Source organism: Centropristis striata, chromosome 19 (assembly GCF_030273125.1).
Source record: "Centropristis striata isolate RG_2023a ecotype Rhode Island chromosome 19, C.striata_1.0, whole genome shotgun sequence".
Classification (NCBI taxonomy): domain Eukaryota; kingdom Metazoa; phylum Chordata; class Actinopteri; order Perciformes; family Serranidae; genus Centropristis; species Centropristis striata.
Window position 1 is genome coordinate 8,525,068 of NC_081535.1, and position 21,016 is coordinate 8,546,083.

At 38.8% G+C, this 21,016-nt stretch overlaps 1 protein-coding gene across 2 annotated transcripts; it reads right to left on the reverse strand.

Moving 5' to 3' along the window:
- Positions 1 to 202: 202 nt before the first annotated feature.
- On the reverse strand, positions 203 to 18,600 carry ppp2r2ab (protein phosphatase 2, regulatory subunit B, alpha b). 2 transcript variants are annotated; one of them, XM_059357968.1, is made up of 10 exons: positions 18,342 to 18,600; positions 15,299 to 15,367; positions 9,817 to 9,914; positions 9,405 to 9,570; positions 8,665 to 8,777; positions 6,512 to 6,689; positions 5,660 to 5,824; positions 3,969 to 4,138; positions 2,910 to 3,001; positions 203 to 1,432 (listed from the first exon to the last, which is right to left on the reverse strand). In XM_059357968.1, the coding sequence occupies exons 1-10, from the start codon at positions 18,346 to 18,348 to the stop codon at positions 1,153 to 1,155; spliced, it is 1,338 nt and encodes a 445-aa protein (XP_059213951.1). In that variant the 5' UTR covers positions 18,349 to 18,600; the 3' UTR covers positions 203 to 1,152. The 2 variants fall into 2 exon arrangements, with proteins under 2 accessions (XP_059213951.1, XP_059213950.1); XM_059357967.1 differs by having other exon boundaries at positions 9,405 to 9,573.
- Between the last annotated feature and the right edge of the window lie 2,416 nt (positions 18,601 to 21,016).

Here is a 21,016-nt window from a genome sequence, read left to right on the forward strand (position 1 = left end):
TCTTTTTTAAACTTACAACACATCCAAGTACTTTAGTTGGTGCAGTAAGAGTCCAGTGTCAAATCAAAAAAAAAGTATTCCCTGTTGTGAAGTACTGCTTCAGAGCTGTGGTACACACCATGAGAAGACAATACTTAAGATCACTCAAAAAGATGTGTAAAGGTCCAGCTTCGGTTCACAAAATAGGACGGAACAAATCTGGTGACGTTTTGACTTTTTTTTTAATATAAATATGACAATCATAATAATTATCTTTGAATAGGCTATCTCTTATACCTGACTATTGTCGAACACAAACAAAAGGAGGAAGAGGAACCGTTGCACAAAGATGTCAAGACAGAGCCAATACACGAGAAAATCTTTTTCTGGAGTCTGGACCTATTTGACCACCCAGAGCCTGAGAAACACAACAGTGAGCGGGACAACTCCTCACTGGGCCGGGCTTTCAAATCTGTGAAAAAACACTGTCGTTTTCAAACTCCTCGAGGCAACCGCTGAGGTGTCGCTGTCCTGTACAGAGCAGCAAGTGCGTAAAGAAAACTGTGAGCATACGTTTGTGACTGATGAGTATGCGTGGTTTAATGAACGAGGGGAGACATGTGAAGAGATTCAAAGAATACTATGACAGTATAACGGATGAATTAATAAAAGGTGTATACACACAAAAAAAAGACTGGCAATTTTTTTCTTAGAAAAATAAACACTACAATGGCACAGGACAATAAGGGGACATACTAAATAAGTGTTTTTTCATTTTCTACCACAGAGCCATTGGGGGGGAAAGTTATAAAAATAAGTGTGTCTGTATTCAGAATTTTAAGGAAATTAAACTGTTTACCCATGTCACCCCAGGGAAGAAAAGGGCAAGTGGGCTGGCAAAAAAAAAGCCATACCAAAAAGGGGGGGAAAAAAATTGGCACAACATCACTTAAACAACAAGGCAGGTGTTAACTCTGCCACAGACAGGCTGATGATGGGCAAGAGCGAGGCTTCCTCTGTCCACATCTAGAACAAAGTGGCAAAGTCTGGTCACCCAGTAGCGACGGACAGGGATGCTGGTTGTCTGCATTACAGCGGATCACCCTGGATGAGGCTGCGGGGTAGTACACATGACGTCACCCGCACCAGATCTCACATAACCTAACCCCGGTGTTAATTCACTTTATCCTGGAATATGTAGAGGTTGTTGGTCGTTGCCACTGCGATGATGTTGTCCTGGGGGTGCCAGGCAGTGTGAAGGATCTTCTTGTTGAAGTCCAAACTGTCCACGCTGATTTCATCCTTCTTGCGCTTGCCGCCTGCGCACACTTTGCGAGGCTTTAGGACCTGCATGGGCTTGCTGTTTTCTCGGGAGGCCTCCAGGGTTACATCCCGCCTCTGGCCGCGGTCAAACATCCGGAAGAAGTTGTTGTATGAGCCAGTCATAACCACACTGATGGGGGGGCAAATGAGAACAACACAAACAATCTTGAAACAATGTCCATTATTAAAAGATGTTTACATTTTAAGTCGGGCTGGGTGATATAAAAAAATATATCGATATATTTTTAAAAGTGATATGCAATTAGACCATATCGCATATATCAATATAGTTCTTTTCCCCCCTCTCTTTATGTATAAATGATACCCTTACTAGGGTTTGTCATATTTAGTTCTTTTGTAATGTTCGTTATTCTTTTCTCATTTTTTTTTTTTGTGATCAAATGTTCGTTATTCTTTTCTCATTTAAATATATTTATTTTGGAAAAAGATTGGCCTATTTTACTTCATAGGCCATTTTTATAAGTTTTTATTTTTTATTTAAATGTGCACTTTTTTTTTTTAAGTACTCCTGTTATACAGTATTTATGTTCACTTAAATAAACGGTTTCAATAAAACAACTTGTGGCATGTCATATCTGGCTTTGACTGAACATTTGCTCTCACTTTGCGATAAAAATATCAGGATCTACATCGTATAACGATATTCAGCCTTAATATATCAGGATATGACTTTTGGTCCATATCGCCCAGTCCTAATTTTAGGGATGCACCAATCAAACTTTTTTAGTCCTGATATTATTACCCAGGCATTGGGTAACAGCAGATAACGACTACTTAACGCTTAACAAATTAATACAGATATAAACGTACTGAATTGTTATTAAAACAAAGTGTGCACCAGAAACTTGTTTAAAAATGGGTTTTAAATGCAGCAACAAATTGGTCAAATCTCGCAAAGGAACTAAAATTCCAGTGTAAAACATTTAAACAGCGTAATACATGAACAAAATATAAACATCAAATCACAATCAAAAAACTAGCGCAACAGTACCTTCACACATCTGTTATTGAGTCAACAAAAGTGCTGGCAAGTATTGGATTGGTGCATCCCCAGTTTCAGTTAAAATCAGAGTGGTAGCCTTAACATCAATGCACAATTGGTATGCAGTGGACATAAAAAGAAACTTCAAACGTATAAACACTTCTAAATTAGGTGTTTTTTCTTAGCTTGAATGCCAAAGAGCTGAATTTATTGATCAAAAAGAAGTTGTAATCAGCGGGGAGAGTATGTATGTATGTATGTGTGTGTGTGTGTGTGTGCGTGCGTGTGTGTGTGTGTGTGTGAAGTAGAATGCAGGTCTTGCAATCAACACTTTGAAATCTCATGCAAGCACTATCATTTACAACAAATTAGAAAGATAGGCAGCATCAATAATGTAAACAAAGACAGAGCTACTTTAAGCCACAGTTCACCCCAAAATCAAAAATACATATTTTTAACATTCAGCAACTCTCACCAAACAATCTAGATTGATATATAGCAGTTCAGGTGAGAGGTAAAATACACATTTTTTGATTATGGGGTGAACTGTCCCTTTAAGACGTTTCACAAGGCATTGTTTTATTTGCCCCCCGGATGTCCTCACCTGTCATTTCCATTCCAGCAGCATTCAAACTTGTCAAAGATGCAGTCGTTCTCATACAGCGAACACAGCTTGCTCCTCAGGTACTCATGAACCTGTAATGATCAGAGGCAGGTGTGAAAAGGCTACCTAAAGACTAACACATTCACTGTTAGCATGTTAGTATGTGCGCATCATATAATCTAGAAGCTTGTCACAATGGAATAAACTTGTCTATAAACAGGCCAGTGTGCAGCAGAAAACAATGCGTCTATGGTGCCTCCAAGTGGTCACTATGTGGAATTACAAGGTGAGATTCAAAAAGGTGTGGCATTGGTTTAAGGGGGGGGAAACAGTCCTTTCTTCAACAGTTGCTTTTTTATTTTCCTTTAAAAAGGGTGCAGTCTATGACTTTGGAGGAATGCGGTTGTCTCATTCACAGGTTACCAAAGACTGGCACAACCTAATTCACCTGTATTTGACAGCCAAGACATCTTCAGCACGAAATTCCATTTAGGAATAAATGCTATTTGGCAACAGAGTAAAATTTGAGATGAGAACAAACTGATATTTAGTGTCCATATACAGTGTGAAAATATCACATGGACAATTCCAAATACATAATACCTTCTTGTCATTTTGCTGAGACAATACATCGTCTGAGTTTTTGAACATTGTTAACTTTATTCAGACCCTAGACTAAACAAGGCCGCATTCTTTCCCCATAATGAAAATGTTAAGCCTACAAGCTCCAGTGATTTTAGAGACCAGTGAACTTTTGTTTTAGGTTCAATCCAAGTGGTCTGATGCATGAAGCCGACTTCAAACTCACATCTTAATCAGTCTGGTAAAAACATTTGCTGCACTAAAAATAACCCACTGTCTCTAAGGCTATTGGTATTACAATATTACAATATCACTAACAAGAGACTCTTAAAGCACAGAGGAAATGGAGATAGTCAGTGTGCCTTCAGCTCTACACTCTGTGAGCTCTACAAATGATGTTCATTTAGCGCTAATTATAACCCGTTTCCACTTGTGTAACACAGCAGACTGTTGTTCTGTTTGATCTGTCATTCTTACCTGATAGGTCTCCACTGGCCTGTTTTCCATGTTCAGATCCCAGATCTTAACAGACAAGTAGTCTCTGGTCATCATGTAGCGTCCGTTGTGGCTAAACTTTACATCTGAGATGGAGGATATGATCTCAGAGAAGAAGGAGCGGTTACTGGGATCTTCTGGCTCCTCAAACACTGGACAAGAGAAAGGAAGATGATGCAAACATTAGATAAAATACAGTCCGACTGCAGCATGGACAGGTTTCCTAGCGTCATTAGTAAGATGTGCTTGTATACGGGTGGGTGAAAACAAACCAGATTGACAGAGAACAACATGAGAAGTGTTTTCTATGCACAATTCACAAAGGTAATTGGTGGAAAATGTTTGTTATTATCCAAAATATTATCTCCCTCTTCGCTCAGAGAACAGATTTTAGCTCAGGGCATTTAATGATCTGGTGAAACCTTAACAATTTGCTAAATAAATATGCTATTTAACATTTTCAAAATAATATGAGCCGATAGTTGAGGTTTATAACGGTGAACAAATGAAAAAAGGTTGCAGGTAATTTAATGGTCATGTGAGCCGAATGATGTAGAGAAAGGGGCACACCACTCCAAAAAAACTTTTTTTTTTTTTTTTTACATTTGGTCATAGAAACATGCCACACAGTGAATGTGCCATCGATTCAGGTTCAGTTTCACACATCTACGATTGTTGCTTGTTGCTCTGTTCACTGAAACAAACCTTGGTCACTTTTTTTCTGTCTGCTGACCTCCCAAGCCATAAAGCATTTAGTGTTACTATAAAAAACAGCAACTATGAGTTGTCTTGTGTTTCGGCTGCAGCATAACTGCATATCAAACTGAATTTTTAATATAGTGATTCAATTTTAATTGCTTGTTTTGATATGTTTACATATCTTTAAGGCACTCCGCTTTTGAACCCACTGGCAGAGGTAAATGTCATCACTGCTAAGAGTTGCCGTTTTCATTAGAATATATGTCAGATTAGCTTGCTAGAGCTGACAAATACCCACCACATACAAATTTGCATCAAAACAGTAATTTTACTGGTGTCAAGCAAGTTGTGTGCATAACAACCATGACGCTGTGATAATGAGTTTTACTCCCTGCTGCGTGTGTATACTCAGTTGTTTGAAAATGGGTAACCCCTCTTTTCTTTAAACATACTATAAGAGATGAAGTTTGTGTAGTTCACTAGAAATCAGGGGGCTTATCTTCAGGGTTCGTACACTTTAGCAGTGGTCAAATTCAAGCATTTTTCAAGGACTTTCAAGGTAAATTTTCAAGCTTTTCCAGTACCTTACACCTGTTGTAAATTGCATGTTTTAGATGAGTACTTACATACTAAAAGGGGGAGATTTCACTTAACCATACCAACAGCGATGGTATTACACTTTTAGGAGGAACGGTCATTTCAGTTAAGCTTATCCTTTTTTTTACATTTTTACATTTCACATTACATATAGTCAGATTTGCAAGAGAAATACAGTAAGAATTTCAAACATTTACAAGCACTTTATCCAAAATCCAAGCACTTTTCAAACCTTGAAAATACAAAATAAAAAAAATAAAAATGTTTTAATTCAAGCATTTTCAAGGATTTCAAGCACGAGCCCTGTATCTTAATGAATCCAGTACTGAAGCCACCTGTCGAGGAATGGTAATTAAAAGTGACCAAAGGAGACTCACATTTGGAGTGCTTGTCACACAGCGCTGAAGCCCTCATGTCACACAAACGGATGGTTCCTTTGCTGCTGCTGTAGACGAAAGTGTTACACTGATGAGGGTGGAACTCTGCTGCTGTGATCACCTCCGTTAGCTCCTCCATGTTGGCCGGTTTAATGTCAACAATGTCTGGAGGACAGAGGATTAAGGAATGAACCTTTAGAGTGATTAGGAGGACGACTCGCCTGGTTCTAAGCAAGGTTATAATAGTTTGGGATTTTTTATTAGTTTCAATTTCGTTATAATTTTTTGTTTTCAAATTCAGTTTGAATGAGTATGAGTAAAATGTATTTGTTGGATGCCAGATTAAAAAAGTCACAATAAACATTGCCTTTATTTCCTTTGTCTGATCCATCTCAGCCCTAATAAGTTTATTAAGTCATAAAACGAAATAGATGAAATAGATTTCATATCAACCAAAAACGTTTATGTATGAAAAAAAGACAAAGATGAAAACGAAGGACATTTTCACTATAATTTGAGATAGTTTTAGTTAGTTTTGGAACCACAGAATGCAGTTTCAGTTAGTTATCGTTTTTTTTTTTTTAAACTCATTTTATTCTTATTTCAGTTAACAAAAATGTTTTTTCAATTCTAGTTTTCGTCATTTTGTTAGTTTTAGTCAACTATAATAACCTTGGTTCTAAGTATGCATGATTTTATATATATATATATATATATATATATATATATATATATATATATATATAAAAACTTTTTTTGCTCTTCACTATCAGATACTGATCAGATGCTCTTATATTGAGAGGAGTTCTATTGATTGGTCAGGTAAACGGGCAAAAACACATTTAAGGATACTGAAGCTGCGGTCGGTGATCTCAAGGTGCCAGAGGTTGATGCGGAGATCATCTGCAGACAGGTAAGTCTCGTTGTCACTGTTGACGGAGATAGAGTTGATATGGTAGGTGTGAGCGTTGGCAAACACCCTCCGAGGACTGGCTTCTACCATGAGGTCCATGGGTATTAAAACTGGTACCTGAGGGGAGAACAAACACATATTTACACAATGAGATTTTTCATAAATAGAAACTTGAAGCACATTTCTAGTGTGTCACAAAGCTTCTATTAGACTTTCATTACTTGCGTATGTAGCCAATGTTTCACACAGTATGCAGTAGGGAGTATTAAGTGTTTCCACCAATTTAATCAGTCATCTATCAAATGTGAGTTTAACACAAGGATTTGCTTTTTAATACTTTGTCCTTGGACCCTTACTTTGAATAAGCAGAGTTTGTTGTATGCTGTACAGATTCTAAAGCCCCTTGAGGCAAGTTTGTGATTTATCTTAGGCTTTATTAATAACACCGACTTGTCTTTCTTTAAATTTTGTGCCAACATGCAAGTGTAAATTGTCAGCTTTTTGGCTGAACACCATGATAACTATGCGCCCAGAAGGTGCATGATTCTGACAGGAGTCCAAACATTAGCTTGCAGAGCAACTGCACCGGCTGCAAGCTGCAGTTATCTAAGCCGTTAGCAGCAGAAAAGGAAGCCAAACCATTAGCTCTTCCTGACTCCTAACACACCCATGTTTAATATCTTAATATATCATCTTCTTTGAGTGTGGTTGGGCTATGTGATACATGACTATATAATGCTTTCTTATTCTTTTTTCTTTCATTTTTATATTGACTTGAGATTGTAATGCCTGTTGTGCTCTATTAAATATTATTGTCTGGACCCCAGGAAGACTAGCTGTCTTCTTGGTATCAGCTAATGAGGATCCTTTTAAATAAACTAATAATACTCCTGCATCCAAGTTAGATTTGGAATTAATGGGATTTAGATCTGAAAATTTATAGAGTTTCTGTTTTGTACATATTGCTCCTGCATCAGACTTTTAGGATGCACCACGAAGCAGTCAGCTGCACTGAAGTCAAACGGTTGGCCACGCTCCCTCGACTGGGAGGATGAGTGAGTGGAACAGTGACAGGACGCCAATCACTCGCTAAGTCCTGACTACTAAATTAACAACAGCAGGAGTACAGAATTCTCTCCTCGGGCTGAGTGACAAACAGGGACGAGAGCCTCAGCGGCTGTGTTCCCATGGAAACCATGCTCAGACAGGTCAACAAGATATATGACAGTTACAGAAACTTGAAAAAAGCAATATATGAGGCTCTGAAACTGATAAATGTACAGTTTGAGACAACAAAGGAGACAAGAATTAACTAGCTAGCGCATACTGCAGTCCTGCTGCCTCACTGCCCGCTGCAGCAGGAGGAGGCCGCAGTTCAGAAGATGGACAACAGCTCACATTCAGCCAGCACAAACCACACACAGGGGGTCTCATTGGGCTGAAGGCCAGCAGCAGCCCTGGGTCAAACCAGAAATCTGCTCCTCTTCCACGTCAGACACACAACCATTTATATCTTGTACATCATAAAAAGCCGTTACCCATGTAGATGCACGTTGATAAGTAAACAGCAGCCACAGTTAAAACCACCACACGATGTTACACCCACAAAGGTGTTGTCAGTATTTTTGTTTGACTGTGTTAGCATAAAAGACAGTGCTTGACTAACATTTTGTTAATCCTGTTAGATGACTCAGGTAGTTTTTGTCACACCTGTTCATGTTAGGACAAGAAAACATATTCTTATATGATTCTTTTGAATACATAATTTGGTGATCTCAGCAAACTGCCAGCTTAGTTTTACCTAAGTTCAACCTAAAACCTGTTAGAATAAGTGTAGCCAAATAACCTGTGTGGGTTTTTGAATAGATTTCATCAACTGTAGCCTTCAGTATAACTACAGGGCAGGGAACCTGACAAGTCCACATTACCTCACAAAGCAAACCTGCTAAACTGGGCCGCACTGCTCCCTCAATGTATCACGTATCAAATAAATGTGCTGGGATTATTTTGAGTTCCAGATGGAAACACTGGTCGGTCAGAGTAATTCCACCTCTTGAAATAAACTCAGGTTGTGTTTGATGCAAGGACTGACCCGCAGTGATGCGATAGTGTTGGGGTCTTTATAGCGTCCATCCTCCTCTTTGAGATTATAGCCCTCTGGTCTCTTGTCCCGTTCACTGATTTTCCACAACTTGATTGTCTTATCTGTCATAAAGAAGAAGAACGATGTCAACACCAAAAGCACCAATGACAAATCTAGACTCTTAGCATATAGTGACAGGATCAAACTACATGGATATGTTGGTCACACTGGTTACATTTCAAAGGGGTTAAAGAAAAAGGGAATTAAATGGATTTTTTCCAGATGTGAAATATTTTCTCTGCTGTTGGCTAAAAGGTATGTTTTTAATCCAAGGTTACATAATTCTGATAACTTAATATATAGTTTAGTTCATGCCTTTTTGCACGAATTAAAGTGTAAAAATACTTAAACTATACTTGACCTGCCCATAAGTCATAGTAACAAACGTTTTGTGCAGAGCCATCATTCCTCTATGAGAGGACTGTGATATATATCTTATACAGGATATCCATGTAAAGTAAGGGAAGCCTGGATATTGTGTTTCAAGATAACACTTTCCTGGGAATTTTGTTATCTTACAAATTCAATTTCTATTATGTTTTCAATTTTTTTTATTCCAGTTCTTGATATGAAGTGTTAAAGGGTCTTTATTTCTTTTCTCTTTTAAAATGGTTTTATTGTCACAAGAGATGGCTGTCAAATACCTGGGTAGTCACTGAAATTGAATCAAATTAAAATGACAAAGTTACCATTAGTTGACAACAGGAACTGAGCGGCATTCTTTTGAGGCAGCCAGCGGATCTTGTTGATCTTCTCTTCTATTTCCAAACTCTTCAAGTAGTCGAACTCGGGCTCATGGCTCTGGAAAGTGCTGTAAACATTGTATTCGCTCCGGAACTGAGGCTGATTCTTATTCTGCTGGGAGCCGGGTGAAATATTAGACAAAGATGAAAAGAGCAGATGTTAGACCAAAATAAGCCGGTGACGACCTTTCTGTTCTACATTTGATGAGTTTCATTTCTAAAAAGACACATCATATAAAACATGACAGCTACTTTTGAATATAATGCTTATCGCCAATTTAAGAAATATTTAGTTTTAATCTTTTATTACTTTTTTTTAAATTAATTTTTGGGAATAAAGACAAATTTGCAGCTGTACCTCTATTTCCTGCTGGAAAATGACAACTCGACCGCCCTTGTCTCCTGTGGCTAGCAGCTCCCCTGTGTGGTTAAACTCAACTGTGGATATGATGTCCGCTGCAAGAAAACAAAACGCAAACATGACAGTATTTAAATTTGCACATGTGATCTTAGATTTCTCTGTGCTGGAATCAGAGTGCATTAGATGGCCAGGACGCAGAAGGATGTCAGAGCATGTAGAGCAGACGGAAAATGATCATTAACCTAGTTTTACCCTCTCCTCTACCCCCCTTACTTCAGCAGCGTTATAGGTTTCCCCCAGCAGTAGAATGTTGCTTTATAAACTGAAACTCACTGACATAGACATACACTCTTATTTAACCCTTTGTTACCCACTGGAGCAGAAAGACAATGCTGCAAAAGGTTGTAGTAGGAGGTCTTTGTGTCTGTGGTCCTCCCTCAGGCCAGAAGTAGGAGAATAATATATTTGAACAACTGGCAAGGCTACTTACAGGGTTTGTACACTTTTTCAGTGGTCAAATTCAAGCACTTTTCAAGGACTTTCAAGGTCCATTTTCAAGCTTTTCCAGTACCTTTCAACGGTTGTAAATGGCATGTTTTAATGAGTATTTCGATATCAAAAGATAGCCTGGCTAACGCCAGACTATATCACAAATGAGATCTAGTCTGGACACGAGCTATTCATTTCTCCATCGAGGAGGCGTGGTTTACGATCCTCCAGAGCCGTTTTATTGGGCGCTACCAATGTCTATCAAAAGCGTCTGTACGTAGCTCTTAGCCAATCATATCAGTTATACCAGATGACGTATGTAGAGCGACAGAAATTGATGTTTACATAGCCAGACTAGCCCATCTCTACTTTAGGACTAAAATGCTCAATTCTGCTTCTGCAACGTTTTTCTGCAGCATGTTCTGACTCTGGCTGCTCTGTAGTTTAAGCTCACAGTCTACCGGCTGTGTTGCAAGATCACTGGCGTTACAGCAGTGAGCGGTAGCGGGGCTAGTTGGTAGATTAGGCTTTTGCCAAATCCTGTCAGAAGCACGGCTAAAACATCCTTTACCGTGGTGAAACAGGAGTGTAAAGTCAAACGTTGTTCTTCCTTTAAGATCAACTTTCGCTCTAAACTATTTAAAATGGCATCTACAGCTAGATCGAAAGAGAGTTTTGAGTCTGCTGCAGCCATGTTGGATCCGTAAGAAAACTACAAGTTTCCATCTGTCGAGTAGTACGCGTCATCTTGCCGTCCCTCCCGGTTCTGTGATTGGATCCCTAAAACAGGGCTAAGAAACGGCCATAGTTTCCAGACCCTTTCGCAGTTCGAAATGAAATCGAGCGTGCAAGGCAGTATGGGTATACCCAGGCTAACTAAAAGGGGTCATTTCACTTAACCATACCACCAGCAATGGTATTACACTTTTAACAACTAAAAAGTAGTTTGCTAATCTCATAAAACATACTGGTATGGGAATCTAGGGGCTAGGAGCAAAAGTAAGGTCACAAAAATCATCAACCAGCAGCTGGTGGAACTATACACGACCCAAACTAGGAGGAAAGCCCCACAAATAGGCCTACTTCAGGACCCTCACATCCACTAGGAATTAGAAAAACTCCCTGCAGTAGGAAGATACAGGGTAGAGCAACAAGAAACATCTCAGAAACAAGAAGATGAAGGCGGAGCGGTCTTCATTTCAAATAGGCTATAGGCTTTTCAGTTTGGGGTTTTTTTCCATTGAAAATGCGGTTATCTATAGTCAGATTACAAGAAAAATACAGTAAGAATTTCAAGCATTTACAAGCACTTAATCCAAAATCCAAACACTTTTCAAACCTTGAAATTCAACATGAAAATTCAAGCATTTTCAACGATTTAAAGCACCAATACGAACCATGTACTTAACAGGAAATACTTAAAACTATTATGGCAGTAACTAATAATTATTTTTCCCCTGCCATCAGCAACGATCATCATTTCCCCCCCTTAATTCAACCTATAAAATGTATAAAATAATGAAGAATTCCAATCACAGGTGTAAAAAGAAAGCAACTGCAAAGCAACTACCCTGCATTACTTATTGATGGCTAATGGAAGTTACCATCTATATGTGGATGCTGCATAAAAGGAGAGGATAGTGCACCAGTTTTCTGTCAGTGAGTCCACGGTTGGAATGTGTTAAAGGGCTGAAACATGCCAGACTGCTGAAGAACATCATGAACCAAACTTTACAGTCTTACAGTAACGCATGATGCCATTCTTTGGATTCCAGCTGCATGGCCATTTTGTTCTTTGGTTTGTTCTCATGACTGTAGACAATGTGTGCTGTGATCCAATGTAATTTATTTTACTTATTTGGGAGATTAATGAAAACTTTACACACAAAATGATAAACAATACCTGATATGTGTCGGTGCCCCCATTGAAACATCTGTATACAATCAAGAGAAACTACATATTCTTACATACATACATACTCTCTCAAAACAGGGGTGTCACGAAACCAAATCCACGATTCAATTGTACTGTCACATTTAAGGCCACGATTTGATTCAACCTTAGATTTGAACACTTCTCAGCAGTGAAGGCTATGCCATTGTTAGACTATGGAGACTCAATCCGTGGGTGCTTGAGGAGAATCTCTTACATTTACATTTAGTCATTCAGCAGACGCTTTTATCCAAAGCGACTTACAGGAAGAATAAAAGCAAACAATCAAGGTATAGTGCAATAAGAGCTATTAATGCATCAATAAGTGCTAGTGACAATTCTTTAAGGAGTAGAATTATTATGTGGTGCTAGGAGAGAAGATGCTCTTTTTTAAAAAAAAAAAAAAAAGGTAGAGAGGGAGGCCCCTGCTCTGGTTGGAACCATAATGCAGCCATAATTTAACAGAAAGACCAATAGCAGCACTGTGTTTTGGAAGATGTAGTTTGTGCTGTTGTACATTTTACTGATATAGGTTTCCATTATTTTGTGCACCCCATTTACAACAGTAGGGGTAAATAAAACAGCAACACCTTTCACCTTTCTGAGCTAGGTGTGCCTATATATAAATATAAACTGGCAACTGAGTGTAATTCGATGCAACTTTACCCAGCAACGCATGGCACGGGACAGTCAAATACATGTGGAAGCACGAATTCAAGGTAAAATACCTTACAACATGAAGAAGGTATAGCATTGTGCTAATTGTACCATTTAGAAACCGCCCAGAAACCCTGTCTGATAGGAGCATTAACTGCTGTACAGTGTCTGATAAGCCTTCACACTTGTGGAAATATAATTTAGCATCTGTGAGCTTCTGTCCATTACAAGGGCATCTGGCCTGCTGAAGGTGCGGCTGCTGAATTTCCCTATAGTTGGGGCACCTGCATCACACCATGTGCAACCAAAATCTGAGTCCATGATGTAGGCAAAGCACAGATGGCACCTGTTGTCTGAGGCTCTTCATCTACCCAGCTCACCACGCCTGGTTTTTCATGTACCATTCCTTTCTGATATACTAAAAACTGCTCTGAAAATAAAGTGGCCATATTTTGTGTTTTGATTCAATGTTAATCGATGCGAGGCTTAGCAGTCAGTCACTAACCTCAATGATAAATAAGGCTGCACTTTATGTAAAAAAAAAAGGGGCTTTCTCTGGTACTAGGCTTGCCAGCAAAAAGCTTTTAATGTGAAGCAGCAAGAGGAAGTAGTTTGTTTGCATTAGAACCACCGTAACACAAAGCTCCAATAAAGGAATTAGAAAGCAGAATGTAGTGGCACCATAGAAAAATGTATTTTACAGAGTAAACCTCACACTTTCTCTAGCTTGTCATCTAGATCAGTGTTTCCCAACCTTTTTCTTGAGGTACCCACATTTTTACCATTGGAAACTTTGGCGACCCCCCCATTGTCCATTGCTTCTATGAAGCCGAAGTCAATGTGACTTTCATGGTACAGTCTCTTTTCCTTTTTGAGATATTCAGCATTTTTGTCTCCCTGACGCTTCGCCATTTTTCCATTAGCTCTGTGTTTCTGTTGTTAGGTGAGGTTACCGCTAGGTGAGGTTACCGCTAGGTGAGGTTACCGCTAGGTGAGGTTACCTGTGCATACTGCAGGAGGGATGTTACACATGTCCTTATTCTCTCGATATAGCCTTTATTTTTCTAAAGCGATTTTTCTATTTAAACAAATGTTTAATGTAGCCCTTATTTAGTTGTTATTGTCCCACTAGTGAATTAAATGCTGACTCATCTATATTTAAAGACATTAGATTTATTACATCCCTTAAAATCAAGAGGGTTTCATGACCCCCTGTGGATCTTTGGTGCCCCCCTGGGGGGGGGTCAGGCCCCCCCTGTTGGGAATCACTGATCTAGATGACCACACAGGGTGGGAGTGTCAATTAAATGGCCTACATGAGTAATGTCATGTTGTTTACCCACAATGTACAGGGTTCGCACACTTTAGCAGTGGTCAAATTCAAGCATTTTTCAAGGACTTTCAAGGTCAATTCTCAAGCTTTTCCAGTATCTTACACCTGTTGTAAATTGCATGTTTTAGATGAGTACTTACATACTAAAAGGGTGTTACACTTTTAAAGGTATAACACTTTTAGGAGGAATGGTCTTCAATTCAGATAGGCTACTCCTTATTTTTTACATTGAACATGTGATTATCTATAATCTATAGATTAATATAGTCAGATTGCAAGGTGAATATAGTAAGAATTTCAAGCATTTACAAGCACTCTATCCAAAATCCAAGCACTTTTTAAACCTTGAAAAAAACAACATTTAAATTCAAGCATTTTCAAGGATTTCAAGCACCCGTAGGAACCCTGAATGTATCACACGTAGACTTTATATTACATAACTATTGTATTCCGTCAAAAGTGTTTCAACAACAACAACATTTCCAACTGCACCTGAAGGCCACTTCATTCATTTCACAGCAGCTCGACAAGAAAAGAGGGAGGGACTGTGTGCTGGTGCTTGTTGCGGGTAACACACTAACTGGGGGTTTGTGCTTGTGTTAAGTTTTTCACCACAGCGGTGAGAGACAGGGATGTTTACCGTTTCTCTTTCACTGACTTGCTGTTGATCACTGCAGCGTGACATTGGGCTGCCATTCTCTCAAAGTTGAGTCAATTTTCGACTTTTCCAAAGCAAGCCACTTCGTTTTCTTTCAGCATCGCCTGAGCTCAAATTCTCTTCCTCACTCAAATGAATGGGAGGACCGCCTTTTTCACCGCATTTCATGTGAAAGTTGCCTTACAGTTAACACTGCAGGAATCACACAGTTAAAATGCGGAGCATCGTGGTTTGTCGCCTAATTAGGCTACATTGACCAAGTGGGAATGAAACACAAAAGGAAAGTGTAGAGCTGCTATATGCTCACTCACTGAAAACGGTTATATATTACCTAATACCTATAACATTTTGCCCCATTTGCCCATCTGTGCTTTAGATTACAAATACTAGTTCTTAGCAAGACTCATACCTTCAGCTACGTCGTCATCAATGGCTCCTTTCACCTGAGAGAAGCACCACTGCATGTCACCTCCAGGTCCTGCAGAGATTAAAAAACAATCATTAAATTACATTTTGATTACAAGCTCCGTGATGATTCTCAGATCTTAACTGTATTGTGCTGGGCATCAACTACGATGTACAAGTGGTTAAGATGAACGAAGACAGCAAAGTTATGGCTGATGATGAAACCGATTGCTTCGGCAATAATTCACATCATGATGTGGTATGTCAAAAATGTACTGATTGTTTGGACTTTCCTTGCTCATACAGGTTATATAGTTGCACCTCTACAATGTGCTGTGTTTCAACCCACTGTCTGACAGTGTCGTGGGATAATTGAAGTGATGTTAGAACAACAGATGAAGGACAGTCATGTTGCAAAAATGTGTGAAGTCATACATGTGCCCATATCCTCTCACAACTTCTCTATATCTGGCCTCAAAAGACAAATTACTTTGTTATGACATAAAACCTTGCAATCTCTCTATAACTAAACACAGTGGATGTGGATATTTCTGAACTGTTGCACACAGATTACTTGCAAGAAGAGTCATGCTATGTGAACAATAAGAGGCCAAAGAGTTAATCATGTTATGAAAAACATCTTAAAATTCATTGAGTGTAAATGCATTCATTAAATCAGAAATCTAATTTGAGCCTTAGTTGAAAATGTGGTTCTCTAACTTGGACAAAAAAATACCTGATTGCAAATAATCATATATATACAAATACTGACATTACTACAGTATGAATGCAGTCTTGAAACAACTTTTATTTTAAGCCTGGGCAACTGTTACACCAGCAGGAGATGCTCTCAGGCCTATGTTTAAAAATACATCAACAAGAAAAAACACGCTAGCTTGTTTAATAATGACCTCCATCACTTGCCTCAACAGGTTCTCATACAGGATATCTCATTGCATAACATAGCTAGTTAAATTCCGCATATTTCTACACGTGATCGTTTCTCTTATTACACAATGCAAACTGGTCTGATTTGTCGATAACACGTAGTGGAAGAGCTCTGCAGAATAATCAAGGACATTTATGAGTCACCCTGTATTCTGTGGTGAATCATGAGTTAAAACAAACAGCCAGGACAGGCTTGGTACCGGTCAGGACAAAATGTAGCACTCTCGGAGATTGTCTGCATTCATTGCAGAAGGAAATGTACATAGCAAAAAGGTGTTTTAATGTCCATATAATCTGAGCCAGTCGATTTCAACAAAAAGGGTTATGTGCAATGCTTCTGCCAAAAGACCAGAGTCACTTCCCCGCCCAAACAGACCAAATTCAAATATAAATAATTCAAATTCAGTTTCTGGTGGCACATATTTCAGCCCATAGATGCCTTGTCTCTTTTTAGCCTATCTTTTGCTCCTAAGGGACCATTAGGAGAAGTAATTCAGAAACAAATGATCACAGAATGAATATGAGAAGCTCAAACCGATCCCACGTACTAAATATGTCAGTATGCTAAAGGAATAACTGACCATTAATCTCTATCGGATACATGGGACTTCAGACGCATATAATGTTTAATAACTCTACATTCATTGCACAAGCATCAGCTGATGAATGAAATGTGAAATGCTAACGTTGCGATGGGCTGAAAATATCTCGACTATCTAGGTCTTGTTTGAAGAGAGAATATTTCCTTTAAAGCATATTTATGTTCCCAGTAGCGGCTCTCTTCAGTCCTTTTTTGCATATTTGCCAGCTTGTTCAATGTGCAGCAGGCCTGGACTACTAGCCTGCATGTGGCCAATGTCAAAGTTTGAGCTAACGTTAGCCTGCTAGCCTGGATTGTCAAGCCAGTCATGGCATGTTTGAGAAATGTGTGCACTGGAGTGAAAACCGCCAGTTTTACCTCAAGCTATGTGCTTCAACATCAACAGCAGATTCAATAACTTGAATTATCATCTTATCAATCCAGTGCACAAGTCTGAGAAGCGCAAGCGTTATAGGTTAGTGTTGAATAGCTATGTTTGCAGCGTTAGCTTGAAAGAAAAGAAGGTCCCGGCTCGGTGATAATGGTAAACAGCTATCGGTAGCTAGCAGCAGCTTGCTAGCTAGCTTTAGCCGGTGTAATGTCCTAACTGGTTTCCAGACTATCTGGTTCCCGTACTCGTGTGTGCAGTTGCCTCAGTTAGCAGATTCGTCACATATTTAATAAACATTTAACTGGTGATTTCCAGGTTGCATCTCCTTTTACTGTGGATAATATTGTTGTATAAGTGAACATTACATCACAGCCACCTATACATAAAAAGAATGAGCATGAAAATATAATGTTTCCAAGATCAGTTAGAGCTGGATTCAAATTCACTACGACACAATTTAATTGTTCATGAACCATCACCTGTACAGTCATGGAATACATGATTAGACCACCCTTGTTTTCTTCCATTTTTTCTTCATTTTAATGCCTGGTACAGCTAAAGGTACATTTGTTTGGACAAATATAATAATAATAACAGAAATGGCTCATAAAAGTTAAATTGAAGAGCTGATATGTAGACATTTTCCATGTTTTTATTGATTATAACCAAAATCATTATCAATAAAATCATATTATATGTCTAGATATCAGCTCTTAAAATAAAATATTCTCAGCTATTTTTGTTATCATTATATTTGTCCAAACAAACGTACCTTAAGTTGCACCAGGCATTAAAATGAACAAGAATTTGAAGAAAACAATGGTCTAATAATTTTTTCCATGACTGTATATGTTTATTAAATATGTGAGGAAACTGCTAAATGAGGCAGAAAACAGCTGCACACAACAGTCAGGGCACCAGATAGCTCGAGAACCAGTTAGGACACAACACCGGCACAGACAGGCCAAATGGGCGAGCTAGCTACCGTTAGCTCCAGCTAGCTAAGTTTGTTAGCTCTACTGACACTAGGCTGGGTTAGCGGAACCTTGCGGGATCAGAGTCGGGTTTATAAAAACAAACGCCGGCCTGTTCGCGGCGTTTCTGTGTGTAATTGTTAAACTGAATTACCTGCCATGACGAGACAGACAGTGGAGCTTCAGCCTCAGTCAGTCACGATCCTGCTTCCCACTCCCACGCGCTGGTTCGTGGGATCTGAACTTTTCCTTCCGCTGAATCTCCGCAAACCTGAACGTCAGGCGCTCAATTAACCGTAAAGCTGGCTATTATTTTACTGCTCTCCTCCTTTTGTTTCCCGCTCCTCCGGCTGTAGTTTCCTCCTGTGTGTCAGTCACTCTCCCATATATCTCTGTGACTCTCCCCCTCTGATCTCCTCCTCCCCTCTAGAGTTTCTCTCCGCACGGCAACCAAAGGGTTCTTATAATGCGCGCGCACACCCAATGGCAGATGCACAGGCACGCGCGTGCACAAAGATGAAGAAACACTTAGTAGACAGCAGGGATGGAGGAAGCATTGTTATAATGTTACATGATCATATTTTACTGAAGTATTCATATTTATTGTGTTGGAAAGCACAAAAACTGCAATGTTGTTCTTGTCGAACATTTGGTCACAGTGAAAGGAACAATATTACCATTAGACCTCTGAAGTCCAGGAGATTTTGGTTCAAATTTGTCAACTTCATATGCATTCATTTCTGTCTCTGTTAAGCATCTTTCAGTCTGTCCTCACATCGCATGCATGGCTCCTTTTTCTCCACACAAATTTGTCTATCAGTCAGATTTTTCATTTTATTTTAATTAACAAAGTATAAAGCTGCCAGGAACACAAAATACAAACAAAAGACACAAGTGTCTATGGAAATGTATACCTTCTTTTTTCTCTCTCTTTTAATTTTTTTTTTTACCATTTATACACACAAAACAGCAGAAAAAATAATAAATAATAAAACTACAAAACAGTCTATTTGTATGAAGTTAAAAAAAGTAATAGTTTTCATTGTAGAAAGAAAATTCACAATTTAAAAATGGTCTAGAAACATAAATGGCACACTGTGAAAGCTCCTATTATTGAACTTTAGCTTGTCTACATATCATATATAAATAAAGTTATTACTGTAAATAAAACATGTGTATTTTAGATAAATAGATGGACTCCAGAGTTGTTAATATTACAACAGGTATCCATTCAATGTGACTACACCTTACTATCCAATCAGATCAAATCAAATCAAAATTACTCTATTTATCCCCGAGGGGAAATTCAGTTAGTCTGTTATCTCTGTTAGAATGAGACAGCCTGATGGCTGTAGGAGTGAAGGATCTTTTGTATCTCTCCGTCCTGCAACGGAGAGAGAGGAGCCGTCCACTGCTGTTTTTTTTGGTCCATAAAGGTTTTGTGTAGCGGATGGTCCGGGTATTTCAGGATGGCCTGGAACATCTTGACAGTGCATGTCTCCACCACCTCCTCCTGGCTCCAACCACAGAACCAGCTCTTTAGACCAGTCTGTCCAACCGCCTTCATCTCTGTGTGTGATGCTGCCTCCCCAGCAGACTGCAGCATAAAACAACACACTACCACCACAGACTGATAAAACATCTGCAGCATCTTACTACAGATGTCAAGAGATCTGAGCTTCCTTAAGAAAAAGAGGCGGCTCTGCCCCTTTTTGTAGAGAGCGTCTGTGTTTAGGGACCAGTCCAACTTATTATCCAGGTGTACACCTAGATACTTAGAACTTGGCACCACCTCCATGTCCACCCCACAGGTATTCACTGGCTGAGGGGGGGATTGAACCTGTGGAAATCTATGATCTTTTCCTTAGTCTTTGAGGTGTATGTATCAGATATGTATGTATGAATGTATCCATTTCAATGTGACTATACACCTTACTATCCAAGCTATTTCAATTCTGATACACTCCAAAGTTGTAGTCATATTTTCGTCTCAGCAGACTGTGCACATAATACTCTCTTCACTAATGTATGCACATAAATCAGCCCAGTCTACAGTAACTAATTATACATAGGCCTGCATTTGTTCCAGTTTCCTTTGCACTGCAATGCACTCTTGCACTAACATAACCCTGTAGTATATACAGCTTATGTAGATACTATAACATAAGAGATAAGATAAGATATGACTTTATTTATCCCACAGTGGGGAAATTCAGTTGTCACAGCAGCTCAAGATACAGACACATAGATATATAAAAAACAGAATAAAGAATATAAACAATAAGACATATACAAACATTATATACATACATTTCTGCTATTTGGCATTTATTATTTATATATTATTTTTTGTGTTTGTTTGTTTTCCTGAAAGTATTTTGCATTTTACAGATATTGCATATTGGAGAAAAGGTCTATAGCCATAGTGTTGGAAAATGCATGATAGCATTGCAGCAATGGTAGTTCTCTATGTGCTATCACTGCTGTTTTCATTCCTCCACCATTACAACTAATGTAATGTATCATGTAAAACCTATTTTTGTGCTCTTTATGATGGCGCTATTGTATTTGCATAGTCATTCAGAATTGTCCCTATTGCTTTTATAGATTAAAGGTCAAATTATGTTGCCCTTTACAATGATATATGACTTAATGATCTCTTGTGTATGATATCATTTTCTATACATGACTATATGTATAAAATAGCAACAAAAAAAACAAACATGGACAAATTGTAATGGTGGAGGGATGAAAAGGAGTCATAATACATAGAAAGTTACCATTGCTGCAATGCTATCGTGTATTTTCCAACACTAGGGACATAGACAT

What these genes read in the sequence shown, in the direction of transcription:
- ppp2r2ab (XM_059357967.1), bottom strand. An exon ending in TGATGACGACGTAGCTGAAG is followed by an intron (nt 9,915 to 15,298) that starts GTATGAGTCTTG and finishes GTTTTCTTGCAG; the next exon opens with CGGACATCATATCCACAGTT. An exon ending in GTTCCTGTTGTCAACTAATG is followed by an intron (nt 8,778 to 9,404) that starts GTAACTTTGTCA and finishes TCTTTATGACAG; the next exon opens with ATAAGACAATCAAGTTGTGG.